General features: G+C 33.7%; 2 protein-coding genes across 2 annotated transcripts in view; one reads left to right on the plus strand and one right to left on the minus strand.

Moving 5' to 3' along the window:
* The window catches only part of LOC142339120 (uncharacterized), a 192,573-nt gene extending 176,033 nt beyond the window's left edge, over positions 1–16,540 (minus strand). The window contains exon 1 of the mRNA XM_075388860.1: positions 15,839–16,540. The gene's annotated coding sequence lies outside the window, so the exon portion shown is untranslated. The remainder of the gene's footprint in view (positions 1–15,838) is intronic.
* LOC142339119 (uncharacterized) lies at positions 13,695–15,166 on the plus strand. Its single transcript, XM_075388858.1, has 2 exons — positions 13,695–14,082; positions 14,659–15,166. The coding sequence occupies exons 1-2, from the start codon at positions 13,786–13,788 to the stop codon at positions 14,878–14,880; spliced, it is 519 nt and encodes a 172-aa protein (XP_075244973.1). The 5' UTR covers positions 13,695–13,785; the 3' UTR covers positions 14,881–15,166.
* Positions 16,541–22,782: the final 6,242 nt, after the last annotated feature.

Below are 22,782 nucleotides of genomic sequence, written 5' to 3' on the forward strand. Positions count from 1 at the left end.
GTCGGGGGGGTCATTTTTTTGGTCCATCATATAGAAATTTTGATTTGAAGTTAAAATTTTTCAATTTTTGCCTTATTGTCTCCTTTCAACACTTCACTTTCTCTTGCACCCAACTGTTTTTTTTTGAGAAATCGCACATATAAATTGAAAGTAGGCGAAGTCAAGAGTTCAAAAACCTAGGTTGGGGGGGTCAGTTTTTTGCTCCATCAGATAGAAATTTTGATTTGAAGTTAAAGTTTTTCGATTTTTGCACTATTGTCTCCTTTCAACACTTCAGTTTCTCTTGCACCCAACTGTTTTTTTTTTGAGAAATCGCACATATAAATTGAAAGTAGGCTAAGTCAAGAGTTCAAAAACCTAGGTTGGGGGGTCAGTTTTTTGCTCCATCAGATAGAAGTTTTGATTTGAAGTTAAATTTTTTCGATTTTTGCACTATTGTCTCCTTTCAACACTTCAGTTTCTCTTGCAAGCAACTGTTTTTTGAGAAATCGCAAATATAAAATGAAAGTAAGCTAAGTCAAGAATTCAAAAACCTAGGTTGGGGGGTCAGTTTTTTGCTCCATCATATAGAAATTTTGATTTGATGTTAAATTTTTTCGATTTTTGCACTATTGTCTCCTTTCAACACTTCAGTTTCTCTTGCACCCAACTAGTTTTTTTGAGAAATCGCACATATAGAATGAAAGTAGGCTAAGTCAAGAGTTCAAAAACCTAGGTCGGGGGGGTCATTTTTTTGGTCCATCATATAGAAATTTTGATTTGAACTTAAATTTTTTCAATTTTTGCCTTATTGTCTCCTTTCAACACTTCACTTTCTCTTGCACCCAACTGTTTTTTTTTGAGAAATCGCACATATAAATTGAAAGTAGGCGAAGTCAAGAGTTCAAAAACCTAGGTTGGGGGGGTCAGTTTTTTGCTCCATCAGATAGAAATTTTGATTTGAAGTTAAAGTTTTTCGATTTTTGCACTATTGTCTCCTTTCAACACTTCAGTTTCTCTTGCACCCAACTGTTTTTTTTTGAGAAATCGCACATATAAATTGAAAGTAGGCTAAGTCAAGAGTTCAAAAACCTAGGTTGGGGGGTCAGTTTTTTGCTCCATCAGATAGAAGTTTTGATTTGAAGTTAAATTTTTTCGATTTTTGCACTATTGTCTCCTTTCAACACTTCAGTTTCTCTTGCAAGCAACTGTTTTTTGAGAAATCGCAAATATAAAATGAAAGTAAGCTAAGTCAAGAATTCAAAAACCTAGGTTGGGGGGTCAGTTTTTTGTTCCATCATATAGAAATTTTGATTTGATGTTAAATTTTTTCGATTTTTGCACTATTGTCTCCTTTCAACACTTCAGTTTCTCTTGCACCCAACTAGTTTTTTTGAGAAATCGCACATATAAATTGAAAGTAGGCGAAGTCAAGAGTTCAAAAACCTAGGTTGGGGGGTCAGTTTTTTGCTCCATCATATAGAAATTTTGATTTGAAGTTAAATTTTTTCGATTTTTGCACTATTGTCTCCTTTCAACACATCAGTTTCTCTTGCACACAACTGTTTTTTTTTTTGAGAAATCGCACATATAAAATGAAAGTAGGCTAAGTCAAGAGTTCAAAAACCTAGGTTGGGGGGGTCAGTTTTTTGCTCCATCATATAGAAATTTTGATTTGAACTTAAATTTTTTCGATTTTTGCACTATTGTCTCCTTTCAACACTTCAGTTTCTCTTGCACCCAACTAGTTTTTTTGAGAAATCGCACATATAAATTGAAAGTAGGCGAAGTCAAGAGTTCAAAAACCTAGGTTGGGGGGGTCAGTTTTTTGCTCCATCATATAGAAATTTTGATTTGAAATTAAAATTTTTCGATTTTTGCACTATTGTCTCCTTTCAACACTTCAGTTTCTCTTGCACACAACTGTTTTTTTTGAAAAATCGCACATATAAAATGAAAGTAGGCTAAGTCAAGAGTTCAAAAACCTAGGTTGGGGGGGTCAGTTTTTTGCTCCATCATAAAGAAATTTTGATTTGAACTTAAAATTTTTCGATTTTTGCACTATTGTCTACTTTCAACACTTCAGTTTCTCTTGCACCCAACTAGTTTTTTTGAGAAATCGCACATATAAATTGAAAGTAGGTGAAGTCAAGAGTTCAAAAATCTAGGTTGGGGGGTCAGTTTTTTGCTCCATCATATAGAAATTTTGATTTGAAATTAAAATTTTTCGATTTTTGCTCTATTGTCTCCTTTCAACACTTCAGTTTCTCTTGCACACAACTGTTTTTTTGAGAAATCGCACATATAAAATGAAAGTAGGCTAAGTCAAGAGTTCAAAAACCTAGGTTGGGGGGGTCAGTTTTTTGCTCCATCATATAGAAATTTTGATTTGAACTTAAATTTTTTCGATTTTTGCACTATTGTCTCCTTTCAACACTTCAGTTTCTCTTGCACCCAACTAGTTTTTTTGAGAAATCGCACATATAAATTGAAAGTAGGCGAAGTCAAGAGTTCAAAAACCTAGGTTGGGGGGGTCAGTTTTTTGCTCCATCATATAGAAATTTTGATTTGAAGTTAAATTTTTTCGATTTTTGCACTATTGTCTCCTTTCAACACTTCAGTTTCTCTTGCACCCAACTGTTTTTTTGAGAAATCGCATATATAAAATGAAAGTAGGCTAAGTCAACAGTTCAAAAACCTAGGTTGGGGGGTCAGTTTTTTGCTCCATCATATAGAAATTTTGATTTGAAGTTAAATTTTTTCGATTTTTGCACTAATGTCTCCTTTCACAACTTCAGTTTCTCTTGCACCCAACTTTTTGTTTGAGAAATGAGCTTTTTGTTTTGTTTTAGATGAGTTTTCTCGTGATTGGGGACTCAAATTTAAGAAACGCGCAGCAATATCTACACCAGGACGAGCCACTGAAAATTTTCGGGTACATTTCTTCAAAAATTTTCTGTTTTTTTTTATTGCATTTTTTTTACTGAATTGACTGAATTTTTTCAGAGCACATTACGAGGGAGAAGGTGGACGTCGGTGCGAGCATCTTATCGATTTAGTGGACTTTGCACGAGAGTTTACTCATATTTTAGTTATCGTTGGTGACAATGATGTAAAAACGCAAAAAATTGGGTATATTCTGCAAAAGTATTTAGAGTTCAAAAACGCCGTCTGGCCATCCAAGGTGAAGTTTGCTGGGCATATGCGGCGTGGTGATCTGGATCCTGTGTTGGTTGCGTACAATAATATTTTTTTGAGCGAAAACTTAGGTGTTCAGTACAAAAGTACAAAGCTTATAAAACCCAATGATTTTCATGATTATGATTGTCATTTTGATCGTGAAGGCGAGGGGTATCGGCATCTAGCTGCTTTAGTCCTTGCCGTATTTGAAGAATTTGTACGAAGCTGGTGATTGGCAAAGCCAACTCGCTTCCTCCATCCTCATTTGTTCTATGAGTTCTAAGTGAGTTCTATGTGAGTTCTATGTGAGTTCTGTGTAAACAGTTTACAGCACCTTTGTCAACTTGTAACTTTGTCGCATTCGTTTTTAAATCATCAAAGCACTGATGTATTTTCCTGATTTCCTTCATCGGCACCTTTCTCGGCTGGTTTCATTCATTTCAGATGTATCTGATACAATTCGTTCAAATTCGTGCCACCTGAAACTTCTGACGCATCTCTGTGAAGAATTTGACGGCAGGTGATGATCGATCTGGTGGCTGTTGGTGCAGGTACAAGGTGCAACAGCTGCTTCAGAAGTCCGTGAATGAACACATACGAATGTTCACATCAGCACAGACGTGATCCGGAATTTGACGTTGCTGTGGCGAATGAGAATGGACAATCCAGTGGCGAATAGGGGGATTGGACAATCCAGTGGAGAATGGACAATCCAGTGGTGAATGTGGAGAATGGACAATCCAGTGGCCACTATGGGGAATGGACAATCCAGTGGATGGAGAATGCAGTGGTGAATGTAACAAATTGAGATATTGAGAAACTTTTTATTGATATTTTTTATCAAAAACTGCAATTTTGTTGAATATTTCAGCTAATGTGCTCTATTAAATTGAACCTTTTTGAGTTCAGACAACGTTTTTCTTTTAACAAAAATAGGCTGAACGTCTTAATGTGCAGAAAAAAATCAGTCTGAAATTTAAGCTGTCCAGAAAAAATTCAGTGCATGACTCATCAAAATTTCATTCTGTGCAGACCAAACCCAGTCTATTCTTCAGTCTGAGAAGAAAAAAATCAGAAACTGTTTCTGAAATTTACAATTATCAGGCTATAAAATGCCCTGTCAAGAATTCTTGAAATAGAAAAATTCAGAATGGAATTTTCATGATTCAGTACTGAATTATTATGACACTCAGATCCGGGTTACGTACAAATTTTGAATTGCTATTGTAGTTTGCTTCTCTAAAAAGTTAATTGCCAATTTTATGATTCATCAAATTTTTTAAACAAAATAAATAAACAGTAAATTTATAAATTGTAGTCTTTTCGAACTCAAACAACGTTATATAAAATACAACGTAATTCTTTCTTGCTACATTCTCATAATCCATTTAGCAATATCGTTCTACCGGTAAAATTTGGAATAAAACTGAAAATTTTATCCATCATAGGTGTTAAAATTTACTTGATTTATGCTGTTTGTGTTTCACGCTAGATAATGAGCAGTGTTTCATGAGCAGCAAAAATCAAGCTTGCCCAAAACTCTTATTTGAAGCTTTAATTTAGCCATAACGGTAGGTAAAACAATGCCTGACCAGTCTTGATTGCACATCGTAGTTCATAGTACAACGTGCGAGTTAAATAAGAATCAAACAATTTGTGCTCCACACAAAAAGAGCAGGCTGGAATGTGGGGAGTAGTGCAAAAAGGTTTTGGTTAAAACGATTCACTGTTGCCCTAATTCTGTTCAACTACCCTTGTGCAGAACTAAAAACTAAGCATTTCGCAGCGCTTTAACTTGCAATGATGAGGTTCTTCTAATTTTGCAATTGACAGGATTGTTATTAGAATATTGCAAGATATGCAAATTTTAAGTGTTGAACAATTAGATCATTTCCGTTTGTGCCCCCCCCCCCCCCCCCAGCTTAGTGGGTGCAAATTATATGCACCTCCAGACCCTCGAACCATAATTTTGAATAATGATTTATTATGTAACGCCACGTGCTCTGAAGCTGGTGGGAGAATAACGTACGGGGGCACCAATGGAAAAGATCTGAAAAATGACCTACTGATGTTCCCAGAAAAAATATATTTGGAGCTCTAAAGAGATATCTGGGGCTTAAGTAATATTAATTTCTCAATTTTTTGCCTATCCATTAGTTCAACATAGTTTCTTTTCAACCTGCTTATTTTTTTCACCCCTAAAAGCCTTTATCAAATCTTACGATGCTATTATTTAAGTGTTAATCCCTAAACTTTTTACCCAAACCACTCGTATCTGTAATTATCAATATTAATTGCACTAGGTTGTAGAGAGAATTAAAACATAAAAAAATCTGCCTGACTAACAACGCCGCCATGCTGCAACATAGCTAGGTTTTCTATGTTTTTTGTGCTTGGTCAAATTGGGCCATTGTTAAGCAGAAGTTAGAGGTCATATCATGAGAACTGAGACTTCAGTCACATTTGAAAGGACTTTTAAATGAGGTCAAATTAACGTACTCATTAAACATATGGCGATACAGACTGACGCAGTGTTGATGATCACAACATATTTATAAAAATTGGGTTCCTATTTAGGCAAATATCCAAAATTAGTTTGTCCACCAATTTGTTTTTGCTCAAAAACCGTTATATAGCTTAAAATTAAAACTACTTCAAAATTCATATTTTTGAAGCCAAAAAGAATGAAAATGAACATTTTTATTTGCTCAGTTGCAATTTCAATAGCAACATTGGGCCACAGTAAAAGTAAGAACATAACAGAAGCTGATCAGTTTGTGGAAGAGTTTAAGAAATGTGTCGCTGGTTTCGAGCTTACCTCATATTTTTACCCCATCGGTGGTTTTTCTGTTCCCATTGAATTAACTTCATACGAGGAACGATTTACAGCTGCCAAAAGGATTCACGACATTTTCCCACTGATTGAATCTGATTTGAAGATTGAGCTTGCAAGCTACCAACTCGCTGGTTATAATAATCAAGTCTTTCTATACCAGGTTACATTTTTTGGTCTAAGCCTGACTTATATACACAAAGTTTCATTTCTTAATCCAATTTTTCTAGCGCAACTAAAAACTTTGCGAAAATTGTATCAATTTGGCTAAGTCTAGTATGCAAGGTGACTTTGATGACGTCAGTGAGGACTCCCAGCTTCTAGAACGGCGCAGTAGGTCAAAATTTCAGCAATAAGTTTGCAGTGAAATTATCAAATTGTAGTCTAAAATTGACATTGTACGGGTCAACAGCATCTGAAGTAATTTCTGCCATTAAAAAAGAGCATCATGAACGAGATTGTTTTAACAGCGTATAGCGAAATAAGCCGGCGTTAAATAAGAAGTTTCATAGCGAACTTAATCAAGCCGGATAGAAAATGAAACATGCATTGAAAAATATCAACTGAATTTCAGACCAGGTGACAACTCAACTAAGCGGATTAGTCAGAAATTCATTGATACAAAGGCTTGAAGAAAAAACTTAGATGAAACATATTTCCTTTTTTCTACTTTTGGTTAATTCTCTGAGCTACCACTGCAGCAGATGAAAATCTATTTTGTAAATATGCTGACCAACCAGAGAAGGAATTATCTACTGGTCACGTTACTTAAAGCCCCTATTACCGTCATTATACCATAATGTTGGCTATAATTTTGTGGGTTGGAGGTTATAATAGGAAAAAAAACAAACAAATAAATTTAATAGAGTGACCCGTAAGCAGGCTAACTGGTTCCGAAAATGTTTAGGACGCTTCCAGATTGAGACAAATACCCAGGTTTTTTCCGTTTGAGCCCCAGCTTAGTGGGTGCATATTATTTGCAACCTCCAGACGCACGTGCTATACTTTTACATAAACCCCATACCTAGCTGCGATTTCGAGTCAATTTCTGTTAGTCAATCGATGTTATTTTGACTTCCGAGGCCTGACAGTAAAACCGATTTTCAATAAATTTTTACCAAAAGGACGTTCGGAAAAATGAAAAATGTCATTACAAAAAGAAAATTTCCAAAATTTTGAGTTCTCCCAAAAAAGCTGCGTTTAGTTCCAAAAACCGTCGTTTGCGGTTTTTACTACTGAAGAGGCAACAAAATTTTTTTAGATTAAATTGATTAATAATTTTGAAAGCTAGTTGTGAAAGAAAAAAAATAGACAGACAAAGTTTTATAGTAAACGATTAAGATTGCCTAACTAATATCCTTCTTAACTCTTTGCGTGATAACAGGATCTAACGCATAAAATCACGACGGTACGGAGGTAAGACCAAAAGCTCAATTAAAAGTTTTCTTTCATGAGAGAAGAAGTTTCTTCAAAAATCGATTAAGTATTCCAACAGTTGTTTCTGAAGTATCACACGTATTACTCAGCAAAGCTAGTTGACAGATGATAGCTGGCAAAAATATTTGTGGCTGATATACAGAGAAACGATTTCAATCAAACAGAGATCGGCTCTACAATATATTTTTGGAATCACGAAGTCAGTTTTTTTCATTATCCTATTTTAATTTTTTAGTCTTACAAGTTGACACCGGTAATTTTAAGCCTAAAACAATCTGTTATTCTCAGAAATTAAAAATTATTTTAATAAAATTTTCCTGCAACTAGAGGATAAAAAACTTACTAGAGGATAAAAATATTTCTGCAACATTAGGGGGTACTATATCATAAGTTTCTATCACAGCATTGCTTTAATCGGGTCATCCTTACATATAGTCCCCTACAGTTGCAAACGCAAAGAATCCTTTGAAACACTTCAGGCCTACAAATGAGCAAAGTGTTGCCATCTGGTTGTTTTAAATTTGAACTCTGATCTTTGTGAAACGTTTGCCAGCTTTTCAATTTTATAAGACTGGTTATTTCAAACCTCGATTTACATTTTTCAGGTGAGTGACGCATTGAAGCGGTACAAAGTGGAAGTTCGTGGCAACATGACAAGAGCCCAACGAATATACCCCGGAGAATGTTTCAAACCTTTCGAGAATAAGGTTCGGCCACAGATTGAACTTTAACGTCACCGATGAGAAACGTGAATGTGGCAGCGGGTTTTTTCAAAGACAATGAGATATTTTTTCATAGATTTTATTATTAAAGTTACAAGAAACAAGTATTCCATATTTACTTATTTCCAAAATTGCAACACGAATGAGGCACCAGATGAAATAGGATTCCAGTCTCAAGGTTGAGAGAGCAAACGCAAGTAAATTGTACATAGGATAATCTTGATATAGCTTTTTTTGCAAAAACTTCTATTTGTTCAAAGTATAGTAGGACCTGAAGGTTGATATGACGTGACCCGGGTTGAGGTGTCAACGCTAAAAATCGCTGAAAATGTAAGATTTGCCGTAAATGCGGTGCAAAGATGTAAGAAATGCGGTTTTTAACGTTGAAAGAGCTGTTTGCGGTGAAAAAAATTTAGCACTGAAAATCTTTATAAGTTCAACGCAGAGGAAAAAAAAGTTGTTGACATGCAGGAGGTGACAGGTTCGGACCCGTGTACTTACAAAAATTCACCGTTTTCACGTCACAAAAAGATGCGAGCGCTTTCAGGTGAAAATTATTTGTTCTACCGCTAATTACCGCAATTTTTATTTTATTTTTTCGACAAAATCTTGACCCGGAGAGGGACAAAAAGTAAAGAGAACAGTTTATGAACAATAGTCGAGAAACAAGTACCAACTGGTGTACACTTCTCTTTGGCCGGAGCCTCAGGTATTTATTCATCGGACATGTAGAGGACAAAATTCCAATCCTTGAAGACCAGAGCATTGGTGGGAAGATCATCTGATGTACAGCTATTTGAGGAGTTAAATCCAGTGAGCCACAAATTTTGTTAAAATATTTTTTTCGAACATAGCAGAGCAAGTATTGCTTGAAATAAACTAATAGTGTGGTCATTCCTTATTTTTTTGTCTCTGCGATTACACTTTCAACACTACTTTGACATGTTATTTCTGTAAATATCATTGCATCTATCTTGCCATGGCCTCCCACGGTTTTCCCTGTCAGAAGGCTTTTGATTCACATACCAAATGTGCGCACGGATCAGACACATTTTTCTATTCCACTACACATTAACTCTCAGGAAGCAGAGATTGGCCATCATCGCAAGCTCAACACATCAACCATATTAACCCTGCTATTGCTGTCTACTAGCAAGGAGGTTGAAGTTGAGTAGGCTACATACAACACTTTAATTGGAGTCTTGCCAAATCACTACTAAATAGTCAAAATTCATCTGCTAGTTTCGATTTCACTTCTGCTACTTTGTTGAATTTCGAGTTAGTAAGATCTTTCGCTCATTGGAGACATTTCCAAAAGGTAGAAGTCGACGAGACATGACTACGAGAGCCACTTTATTAACAGGGTCTAAAACTACTACTTATGTTCCATTAACTACTTCCGCCCCCTTTTTTTCAAGGGCGTTAATTCGATGCTTTGCCTCAAATCCTTCTTTTCAGGCTTTTGTCTGCGCTGATGATTATCGAGCTGACAAGCAATTCTGAATAAAATTTGTTTTTGCTCCGAGGTGGTTTGTGCGCTCGTCAGACAATCTGCTTAGCTAAATACCGCTAACTGAGCAAGTTGCAGTTATACTACAGGGGCAACACGTGGAGGTTACGAATCAGGTCTATGCTCTGGATTACGGCGCTTATATGTCCCCCACCAATTGATGTAAAGCTGCACGCAAACTTTATTTGAAACGAAAAATGTTTATTTTACTGATTTCCTACGTTTTTTCTGCATCGTTTTACGTTTACTGTGGCAGGTATGTTCTGTTTTTGAACGTGAGGGATTACCGATAAGATTGGTCTTAAACGTAAGATAATCGTCAGTATAATCAGTTTCCTTGTATCGGTATCTTTGGTTCTGAAAAAAAACATTTGGTGTGGTCTGTTTCGAACCACAGTAAATCATTTGTTAATCGCTTTTGTAATTGGTGTTTATTGATCATATCAAAACTTTATTTTTTGAACGAAAGCCCAATCAATGTTTAACAAGATTGTAATCACGGCAAATTAAAGCCATATTTGACGAGGTGTCTTAAGCTTAAATTAGATGAAATTATGAAAAAGCTCTGATCAAGCTGAAATGCGCTGAATAAATTGAAATCTTTTAATATCGCAGCCCTTTTCAGTGCAATCTTTTTAAAAAGTACAGCACAGCTTTTTTGATATTGTGATAACTCCAGAATTGGTCAGATTGAGTTCATCAGCTTTGAAACAAAGCGGCCGAATTTCCCAGCAGACTTCTGAAGTTTACATCGATGAAGCTTTTTCATGGAGCACTATTTCTATGTTACTACCCGAGGCAATAAATGAATTCTATCATTTAAAACCGCACAAATAAAATGGCTCTTTTGCAAGATTATGTAAGACAAATGACTATTGAGTAAGATTCTTGTGGGTGAAACTTGTATCTATCTTCTCACCCATACTATCTCAAATTCGATCATTTGTTTTTTTCCCTACATACGTTTCAACAAACAAACCACGGTGATAAAGGGTTCCACGTATTGAACTTCAAAAAAGTGTAAGATTAAGCGTCCAAGAGATGCAATTCTTCGAACCCAATTATTCAAAGATATTCGGTTATGTTTAAAGCTTAAAAACACTATATATGTGTAATAGTTTACACTTTTGAGAAATTTTGTCATAGTTTTTGTGTTGTGGGCTAAAACTATTCTTTATACCGACCTATCAATCTTCTATACTTGATTGTGCAATTAAAAAACTTACACTGTGGAACCTAAATTGATTTCTAATAAATATATGAAACTGAGAAAGAGAATAAATTTAGTGTCCATAAGCATAAAGATTACTAATAAACTTTAATTTTTTAATATAAATACAGGTGTTGGTTTACGTTCTCTGATAATTGTAATCAAAGCTTCAGAAACGGTAAGTTCACAATTATACGGACAAAGAAAAGACGCGAAGACGAGCTAAAGTCTTGTCTTATTCGGTTTTGAACAAGCCAAAGTCGTCTGATGAAACCTAAGGCCGTATTTTATGGAAATTATCACAAGGCAGAGTTGAATCATAACTAAGCGCTATCAATTGTTGAAAACCAAAGATGAGAAATAATAAAAATGCTTGGAACAATTTTACTGGTTAAAGCGAAGCGAGTCAATTTGGTGTGCTGAACGGCAGCTCAAATCTTTCGTTCGAATTGACACTGCTATAAATATCGATGATTAGCAGCAAATTTTTGTTTAAAAAAACATGTATCCATTATTATTTTTTATTTATCGAAAGCAAACAATCACGAATAATCATGAGTTACAATATTCAATGAAGAAAAAAGGCGACTTTTATGCTGAAAAATGGATTCGGTTCTCTTTTGAGCCACAATTGGCTGGTTGTCTAATTGCCACAATTATCTGATTGCTGGTTTAAAAAATCGGGAAGTTTTTAAAATCGGCAAAAATAGAAGAAAAGAAGAAAAAAATATTAATAATATGATATTTCCTTCGGTATTTAATTTTTTCATTTTTCCAAAATTGCTGGAGAAGTTTTCATATACCTTGAATTGTGCAACCTGGGTGACTACTTGATACCAGCAAACAAGCATATTTGGATTTTTAAATTTAAGAACAGAACAAAAACTGAATTTAACAAAACAAAGAAATTAATTATTGAAATAATTTCAAGGATTTATGTTTTTATGTTTTCGTTTGAATTTTCAACTGCAGATGTAATAAGTACTCAGCAATCTACAATTGTTTTGCTAATATTGCCAAACTCAGCGCGACTTTTTATATCAAAACGTATCCAAACTTTCAATCAGGTTTTGTAATATTTATTGTATTGCCTTCGAACTGTTTTTTTTTAAATCAAACATCACCGACTAAAATTGAGGAGAAAACATTATTACGTTTGGGATAATCCAGTTTTTTTTACAGGCAATGGAAAAAAAATAAGTTTTGTATTTTAACTGACTGGAAAAGAACAATAAATTGTATTTTAATTGACTTGGTGGCGAATTGAAAAGCCAAATGTCTGAAATTAACGTCCCAAAAGATAGAGCCACTAAAATTGACTACTCTTGCTTATTTAGATATCTGGCTGGTTGCAAGAGTAATACCTATCAGGCACCTCCAGAATGCTTTGCAAGCAAATTAATCTCGATAGCGTTAATAGATAAAAAATTAATTTTCTGTTGTTAGGTAAAAAAGTGTTTAGGAAAACGACTGAATAAAAAAAACACTTGCTCTCGTTCACAAAAAGAGAGTCGCAATGAAAAATCTTGGAGGAGATATACGGCATTCATGGCCAGGTTTTGCAAAATTATCGATCAAACACTTTTATTTTCAGGGCACTTCTGTTGTCGGTATTGTAGTGTTTAATTTTATTTTCAACGTATTAAGTTGTTTTGTACGGCCGCCCCGATTTCTTCTATTTGGACCAACATATTGCTAAATTTGTCAAATTTTAGACAATGTGATGATAATTAAATTTGATGACATATTTGATGCTTTCAATTTTAATCAAGTATTTTTTCTGAAGAAAACACTTGAAAGTTTTTAACTGTAAAAATTTTTTGAAACTTCGAAAGATCAAATTGAAGAAACAAGTGTATTGTTGCGTTGTATGCTGCTAATAATTTTTTTAGATTTTAAGCTCAACTCATAGAAAAAATCTGACAATTGGTTTTGTCATGAGAAACTGTAACTTCTATTTTTTTGTGTTTGTTGACTTCGGCTCATTGTTGGGAAACCAATTTTAATGGATTGTCAACTTTTCGTATTCAACAAAGGGGTTTGTTTCCGCGGGGTTTATTTTCTATCTAAAATTAAGTGGTTTTTTCGGTGGTTTTTTTTCCGAAACCAAAAACAAATGTTCTGCTCTGTTAGAAGAGAATAGACGAGTTTATTGTGTTTTAGATGTGGGTTAAAAAGTTTTTGTTTGGGCAGTTTTGGTTAAATTCTTAAAATTTTCTCCTTTTAATGTTTGTTGCCAGAAATCAGGCTAATTTTTAAAATCAGCATAATTCTAAGTTCAAGCTACTTTTTTTTAAAAAAAAAAAATCCGCATATATGAGCGAAATTGTGATGATGAGATTTGGTTAGAGCATATTACTCGCACTCACATCAACTAGCCTCCCTGTTTTGTGCAACAAAACCAGTGACGTGTTGTGGTCAGAGAGCTAATATGGTGTTGCTAAACCTTATTTCCATTGCTTCCCAAAAATTTATATGGAGATACTTCGTCCATGGAGATGAAGTTCCGATATGTTTTATTGTTTGATGGGAAAACTGTCAATGATAGTCATGCAAGGCTTTTTTCTGTTGGGGAACGGAACATTTCGGTTGCTTTTGTTCCTGAAAGATGTTAAGATTTAAATTTGTTTTTGTTAGTTTCTGACACCCATCAATATTTACACATCACAGAGCATATGCATTAAAAAAGCATTAATTTTTTTCCGGCTTTTGAGGATGAAAAAGTCGGCTTTCTAGTGCAGAAATTTGACTAGTGTCTTTTCTTAAAGTATATAGGCCAAACGCAATTGTTAACACTTTATTTAGCATATAAGTAGCCCGATCATCAACCATCAAAATTATTTTCAAATTTTATCAGATTAAATCAGCGACACAATTATTGCTGAAAAATTTGATTGGACAGGTCATTATAATAATGAAGCTAGAAATCTTGTCTATTATTATACTGATGGCTGTTGTGGGAACAAAAAGTGAAATTTTTAACATTCGAACCCTTTATAAGATAATGAGTTATTGCGAACGCAACATATATCCACTAGCTTTTAAGGAATCAGGCTATAGCACATTTCCGTACGAACTTGACTTTTATGAAAGGCTTGAAGCTGCAATTATTGTGACGAAAGCACTTCCTAATTTTCCCGTAGAGAATATACGCTTTCACCTTGGAACTTATAAAGTTGAGAGAGATGGGTCTAAGACATATCTTTATCAGGTTAAAATTGCAATACTATAATTAATAATTAATTGTTTTCTGGTGTCTCCAGAAATTTTTTTTTACATAAAACTAAAAGGGAGTATAATAAACGAACGCCTCATAGAAATCGCAATTAAACCATAAAGATCCGTTACGACCTGATTGACCACAAAAAGACGATTCTACCAAAGACCAATGATAGTTTTTGTGAGTGTATTCAACATTTTTGGAGCTGAAAGTTAAACAATTTACAGTTTAAATCTTTCTGAACTATTGAAAAACCTACCTTGATTCTAAATAACAGTTTTAATATTTTTATTAAACAAATCTGTCTTCAAAAAATTACCTCCTCAATAAAATTCAATTCTGCTTTGATTACGCTATATTACAAATATTGCCAAACAGTTGTCGAGTATTGTATTGCTCACTGTTTTGCTATTTTTGTTTACAAGATTTGACTTGAACCAAGTCAGGTCTTGAAATGGTTATATTTCTGAAAAATTATGAATAGTTTTAGCTGGGAGTATTTAATACTAAAATTAATTTTCAATAAACAGTTTCGGTCAATTTCGTTCGAGGTCAATCTCATTTTAGGTTTATGACTTGAGATATGATACGAGCTCTACAGTACTCGTCAAAGGTGGAATGGTCAGGGCCCAAATAACGAACAGCCCATGTCTTCTGCCAATTGAAGATGAAACTCAACTTGGTGTGACCGAGGAAGACAGCCGAAAAGGCGTCGACCTACCTGGACAAAAACCCGAGGAAGAGGAATCGAATAGCTCTGTCATCGAAGATTATATGTTGACTATATGACGACATAACAGATTCGTAACGAGCAGACATAAATATTAATGAAGTACCTGGATTAAAAAAATGAATAAAAGACAATCACGCAATGACAGACTGACTCAATAATAACTTTGGTTTTTTGTCGTGTATTCGAGACTTTAATTTGTGGGGGTTATTGGGTAAATGACTGACTATTAACAACTGAACATAGAAATTAGAAAATATTATAAAATATTATCAAACGATGTGACGATGACTACTCTACTTTAACTTTCCATATTATCGGATAAAATTATCTCTTCCTATTTCATTTTTTCTTATAATCGGATAATTAAATAGATGAGTTTTTGTAGATTGAATTGCCGGGTATTCATGTTAAGTAGAACATTGCTGAGTTTAAAAAGCCAAATAAGAAGGACCTAATATAGAAATCTTAAAGAAATCAAGTTAAAGGTAGTTATTTTTGATTGATCAATTAAAGATGTTTATCAAAAATGCATAACCTAAAGCGCAACTTTATAAAATCAGATAATGTTGAGAAATAAGATGAAATATAACAAAGGAAGACCGTACGTCCAAGGATTATAATCAGAAACATTAACCCAATATTTTAAATTTTGATAATGTTGTTTCAACAAAGTCTTCAACATTTTCTCTTCACTCAGACCATTTCAGATGTGAAAAATGTCAAACACGGAGTAACTTTTAGAACTGGCGCTGGAATAGTTTAAATGAGGTGTAGAGTGTTTTCTCTAGACCAGTAAAAAATCCGGAAACTTTTTTTCAACAGCTTTTTTCAAATCATCTTTTAAAAGTCATATAGACCATTACCCGTCGTTAAAGACCGAACTCCGAGTTTCCTGAATTTTTTTTCTGTTTCCTGAAATTTTTTTGCTGTTTCCTGAAATTTTTGTGGAAAACTCGTGGTTGCGGTCATGATAGTTGATAACTGAAAATAAAGATTTAAATAAAATTGACCTACCTCGAAACTCTCCGTCGCAATTTTTTCAACCAAATTCTTTACAGTAAAGGGGCGAAAACCCTAACTCACTTGACACTTGGGCAAATTTTTATAAGGTGCATCGTAAGGGAATAGCGCACATTTAGTAATAATTGTATTAATCTCAGTTTATCAGCTAATTAGGATATTTAAACGTCTCTAAAATAAGTAAAAATAAGTGAAAATTGGTAAGTTTAAAAATATGGTACTGCGGCAAATCTATAAATGCGACAAAAATAAGTAACGGAAGTAATGATCAATTTTATTAATTGATGGAATACCAAATGGGGCTAATTATTACTCGCCGATGAATAAATTTTTTGTTGATTCAAAAATGTTCTTACAGTGTTACAATGATAACAACATGCTTCCTTCTTTAACATGTTTCGAAGCCACTTGTTAAAAATCAGCATCATGGAAAAGTTTTTCAAATTATTTGAAATGAAAGGTTGGAGATGATTCAAGTTCATATTTATGTAATACAAAGCAAACTGGAGACAAATATTAAGTGCTAAACAAATTTAACAAGTTATTGTTGTGAAAGAACGGAACAGTAATAATAATAAAGAGAAGACAAATTGGTTTGAACGAAATAGCTGAAATTTTTTGGAATCCAGTTTTTTTTTCACATGGAATCCAGTCTTATACCATTCTGTTAATATATGTGCATAACTAAACACAGCATATAGATTTTTTAAAGTTTGTATAGTATCAGTTTGCGATAATGGAAAGATACAAAGCCAACGAAAATGACATTGTGCAACATATGGATGTAGAATACGCGCTATTGCGCAGACAACCGTTAGTTCACTCACTGCTTCAAGTTCGGCCTCTATTATTCTCTCCTGTAATTAAAAAACTTGTTTGAACAAAAACTGAAAGTGAATGATAAACAAGAATTAGTTAGTTCGATTACATATGAAATTCCAAAAACTGTATAAAAAGTACAATGCATTGGTACAATCAGCGCTTGAAAGACATTCAAAAAGGTCGAAAACTGTCGAGTGATGTCTCCTATCAAGAACAAAATGAAGCATAACATGAAAAGCTATTTTACAGACCCCTACCAGAATTGTTTTCAAAGGATTTGGTTTCCTTGTATGTAATTATCCCGAAGTGTATCCCTTCAGATAGCGTTATTAAATGTTTAACTATGTTGATTTCTAGTTGTGCAAAAACGAAATCAATATCTTACGCACTCGCGTTACCAAAGATCTCGTATTGTTTTTTTGTTGATTTCACTGAGTGTAGGTTTTTCTAGCCTCTTCACTTAAAAATATTTCAAATTCAAATTGTTTGGTTGCTAAAATTATGATAATCAAAACCTAAAATATAAATTTACAACCTTAGAAAAATGACTTGTTTCATCGAACAACATTACAGATTTCAAGTATATTAGTATAATGAGCAGTAGTCACAAAACGCCTCTTGTTAAGAACTTCGTATTTTTTTTGTTATTTGAACACGGACTTGCTTGATATACTAAAAACAAAAACCGAATCAAATCGGAACTTTAATAATTCACAACGAGTCCAATAACTACTGAAATACGTTAAATTGGAAATAAAAATAGATCATCTTTGACAAATGAAAAACAATAAAAAATCCCTGACATAAGCAAAAAAAATCGTTGATGGCTCATTTGTACATCAAAATTTTTTTTGAAACAGGCTCTGCTTGTTAAACTATTTACAGTTAGCTGTTCAACTGGATCTGTTGACTGAAAAAACAAGACAGCCCTTGCCATCATCTGCGTAGCATAGAGATCTCCAATATATGTGTCAAGCTTTTTTTATTAAAAAATTGAATTAGCTTTTTTCGGAGCAACCATGACTACAACTCTCTCTAGTATGAAAACTGAAAAAAAGAATATCACAAGAATCAAATAGGTTTGATTTATACATATAATAAACAACATAATTATTTATTTTCTCCAATGGAAAAAGTTCCTCGAAAATTCAGTAAATGCAATCAGTAGAAAGAAAATTTAATTTAATCAAACACAGACAGTTAATTTCAAGATAAAAGTGAAATGTTCAGTTTATGCGCTAGAAGTAGCAAAAACAATTAATCACTCTTTTTTCGTCCTAATTTTAGGTTATTAAATATACGCCTCAATAACAGAATACCTGCTAAATAGCAAAGTCCGAATAAAGTCCTAAATTTTCCCCAAAAATTAACTGAATATCCTACAATCATCAGAAACTTTGATTAAGTCAAGTTTTGTCTATTGAGGAAAACTTTGCCTCAATTTGTTTTCATTTCATATCTACTCTATTTGGGCAATTTTTATGTTAAATATACACAATAAAAATTTCTATTTAATATTTACGTGACATTTCAGAGAAAATGTATGAAATTAAAGTTATTTACATTTTGTTAAAGAAATATTGACTTTTTTTGTATTTTGTTTACTTTAGACATGCATTGGTGAATTCCTATAATTGGCGATTCAATCAATTTCAGTTCCACTGAGAAAGCACGTCCTAACAACAACCAAGCATAAATTGACAAGGCAGTTGCAATGTTGGCAATTTTTTTCTTCTCAATTCATCAATTTGCTAACTTTTTCTCAGTTCTGCTTTTGACAGAACCATCATATGATAAATTCAGCTAATTATAATTATATTGAACACATAAAAACCGGTAGCCTAGATTTTGGCAACTATGATGCAGAAATTACAGAAAAATTGATTCCACCTCAATTGAATCTTTACCTGTTCTTCATTTATTTGAATGCAAATATTAAGACCTCCTGTAGAGATCTCATTTAAATGGACTACTAATTGAATTGAGACCATTAGAGCAATGGGAACAGCAAAATCAGTTTAAATCTGAAGTACGGAGTTTGAAAATCTTTTTTTTTGCTCTTTCCACAAGTGGTTGCGTTTCCTGTTTTAAGTTTTTTAATCACAATTATTAAACCCATTTTGCTATTGTCGGCTTGGTTATTACAAAAACTAATGAAAGGTTAAAATTTTGAAGGTTTACAATGCCCAACATCAATTTAGGCAAAGTTACATTACATTTTTTTTTATAAGAGAATTTTTACTGATTTGAGTTTATTTGCCAATTTAAACGAAAAATTAAAAGTGATCTCTTCCCTTGTTTGACATTTTCTGTTTTCTAAATTGGGTCATCAGCTGAAGGTTAATGAAGTGCTAAAAATTCAAAGTGACCTGACAAATCAAGATTGATCAACAGAATTCAGAATAAAAATCCTAGGAGGCTTGCTTGAGGTTTTGCATGCAAATGCCCATAGATTTTTATTTAGAAAAGTTAACATGCTGAAAAATTTGATCTTTCTCTCTTTTAACTCAGCAAACTAGTGCTTTTCTATTTTTGCTGTTAATTAAATTAGTCGTTGGGATTGATTCCCCAGTTTTTAAGCAGAAAAAGTTTTTTGTTTGGCCGGAGATATCATCGAAGAAATAGACAATTTTTTTCAATTTTTTTTCTTTTTGCTCGTACTCTAGAACATTTTTCTAATTTACATGTAGACCAGATTCCGGTATCAAAGTAGGGAAGAAGTTGATTTTGAGAGTTTGAAGTTTTAATTTAAGGTCAGAGCTCTTCTATTACTTTCTTTCTTACTTAAGCAAGCACTCAAGCACTCTGCTATCTCTGTTCAAAATTACATTGGTCAAATAAACAAAGTAGGCTTAGTCACTATTTTTCTGAAATAGACCCCTTAAAATGAAAAAAGCTCGTCCTAACGACAACCAAGCGTAAATTGCCAAGACGGTTGAAATGTTAAAAAATTTTACTTTTTTTTTTTTCAATTCATCAATTCACAAACTTTTTCTCTTTTCTAATTGATACAAAACTATCATATGATAAATTCAGGTAGTCATAATTGTTATGAACCCCTAATTAATTGATAGCCTAGATTTTGACAAATATAATGCAGAAGCTTAAAAAAAATTGATTCCACCTCAATTGAATCTTTACCTGTTCTTCATTAGTTTGAATGCGAAAATTAAGACTCCCTGTAGAAATCTCATTTATATGGACTGCTAATCGAATTGAAACCATTAGAGCAATGATAACACCACAATCAGTTTAAACCCAAAGTAAGGAGTTAAAAAATTTCTTCGGTCCGTCCACAAGTGGTTACCTTTCCTGTGTTAAGTTATTTAATCATCCTGGTTGAACCAATTTTGCTACCGTAGGCTTTGTTGACACAAAAACTGACGGATGGTTGCAATTTGAAAGGTTTACATTGCCTAACATCAGTTTTGGCAAAGTCACAAGATATATATTGTGTAATTTTACGAGAATTGTTACGGACTTGTGTTTATTTGTCACTTTTAGCGGAAAATTCTCTTCACTTGTTTGACGTTTCCTGTTTCCTGCAACGAGTCATCAGCTGAATGTCAATGAGGTGCTAAAATTTCAAAGTGACCTGACAAGTCAGGATTAATCAACAGAACTCAGAATAAAAAAACCTGGAGGTTTCACTTAAGGTTTAGCATTCAAATGCCCACAGATTTTTTAAAAAAAAATAAACTTGCTGAAAAAATTTGATACATGCTGAGAAAATTGATTTCTCTGTTTTAACTCAGCAAATCTACCAAAGTGTTCTTCAATTCTTGTTGTTAAATCAACTAGTCCCTTGTATTGAGTCCCTAATTTTCACGCAAAATAGGTCTTTCGGGTGGCCAGAGAAATCATCAAAGAGGTCTTTGTTTTTCGATGTTTGAATTTGGTTGAGATTTCTAAGTTCGCAAAATCAACAGATGTTTTAGAGCCAACTCAAGAACATATAACACTAATAATTTTTCTTAATGGTTTTTGCTGGTTTTTTGCTCTTACTGGTTTTTGCGGGTTTTTTGCTCTTTTTTCTGGAAAATTTATTTTTTCTAGTTTACATCAAGATAAGGTTCATGTATCATAGTAGGGAAAAAGTTGATTCTGAGATAATGATGCTTCAAGTTATGGTCAGAGGAGCTCTTCTATTACTTTTTTTTAATGAAGCAAGCACTCAAGCACTCTACTATCGCTGTTCAAATTACATTGGTCAAATAATCAAAGTCGGTTCATTCGCTATTTCTATAAATTAAATCTCATAAAATCTATTTATTCCTGCATTGATTAAAATTTATTAATTCCACATAATCAAGGCGTTCCTTTTCGCAAGATGGTATCTTTTTGTACTTCTGTACCTTTTCGAATTTTGGTACCTTGTCAGATTTGGCGACTGGAATCATTCCAATATTTGACTGCTGTATCCCAACGATAAAGATTTTAAGACCTAAAGCTAAGTTTCTGAAGTGAATGATTTTGCATCTCATGAGGGAGACGTATGCTTTAAATTAGTTTGAGTTTTGTTCGTTTCTTTGTTTTTCGATGTTTGAATTTGGTTGAGATTTCTATGTTCGCAAAATCAACAGATGTTTTAGAGCGAACTCAAGAACATATAACACCAATAATTTTTCTTACTGGTTTTTGCCAGCTTCAAAAAACTTTTTCTGAAATTCAGAAAAAAAGTTTCTCCTTATTCTGTCCTACTTGAATCCTGAAAATTACATATAAAATAAATCAGAAATAAATATAACGTAAATTGTACTGAAAATTTATTAAACTTGGCCCTTCCAATGACACGCTATTTTGATATAGTCTGATTTGGACCTGGTCGTAAAAATTATTTGGTGCTCGGCACAAAATTTGGCCAAAAATGCTTGTTCCCAATGGTCTATCAAGAGTCTTTAGAAGAACTCCATGGTAATCATAGATTTCTGCTCAGCGCAAATAAGTTGTATATAAACCTTGCTCGACAAAGAAGTAATGGTTAAGTCACTCAGCGACTTCAAGCACAGTGACTGCTTGAAGTCACTTAGAACTTCTGGCTTAAGTCAGAATTTCGAAGTGCCTTCTGCAGAGTCACTTAACCATGCTTAAAACACTAAACGTGCACGTTTTAAAATGACGAAAGTCAATGAAATTCACCTTCTGTCTAAGTAGCAACTTCTGGCATTTTGACTTCTGACACTGAAGACTTTCGGCATTTTAATATGTGCACGTGAGTGTTTAAAGATCAGTGAGAAAACGAGAAATGAAAAAAAGAGGACAGAGGTTATATCAGCTGACCAACTAGAATTGTCTGAGTCTGAAGCTCCACTTTTTTGGTAGCGACCTAGACATCTGTCAACCCATCTTCTCTCTGTTAAATGGGCTGAATGTATCTCTTCTGTTCTCAACAAAATATTACAATTTTTACTAATTACCGAAAATAATGAAATCTCAACTAACAATGTAGTTGATTGGCATGAGGTGAGTCATTTTGTCTACTCCAACAAAATGCTTTTATTTGCTCAAACAATGGAAAATGTTGTGAATTTTACCTAACGCCCAATTTCGCTCAATTTTGATCACCCTTAAGAAACGGGGAATCTTTCCATAAGTGGGCAGCATCTAAAGTGGGCTGCAGCTTGCAAGGTCTTCTATTGTAACATCTCACAAAGCAACTATCGAGTATGACTTGAGTCTGTAAACTGCTTTGTACGGCTGTTAGTTTTTCGATCAGACAACAAAAGCTAAATATTTCAATTGAAACGAAAACAATTTTATGAATCAGTTGATTAATTTACGAATTACTAAAGGAGTCAAGGTTTAACCCTGTCAACAATATAAGGATCTTGTTCTGTTTTGAACCCCTACCCCTCCCCCGCATATGGCTTTTAGAGATGTCGCGGGTAATAGTAGTTGACAAGGTTTACTTATCACTTGTTAGCATCAGGTCTAAGCTACTTCTAAACATCGCCCGACTGACTATGCTCAAACAATATGAGTCAACTACATGCTCCAGTGTTGAAGAAATTGAAAAGAATAGAAATCAATCACATTTCGAACAGTTTTCTAAAAATTTTTTGTTTCTTTTTCTACTGTTGACCATTTCAGCTTATATAATTTTGATTGAAAATATA

This window comes from Convolutriloba macropyga, chromosome 5, assembly GCF_964194025.1.
Source record: "Convolutriloba macropyga chromosome 5, txConMacr16.3, whole genome shotgun sequence".
Taxonomy (NCBI): domain Eukaryota; kingdom Metazoa; phylum Xenacoelomorpha; order Acoela; family Convolutidae; genus Convolutriloba; species Convolutriloba macropyga.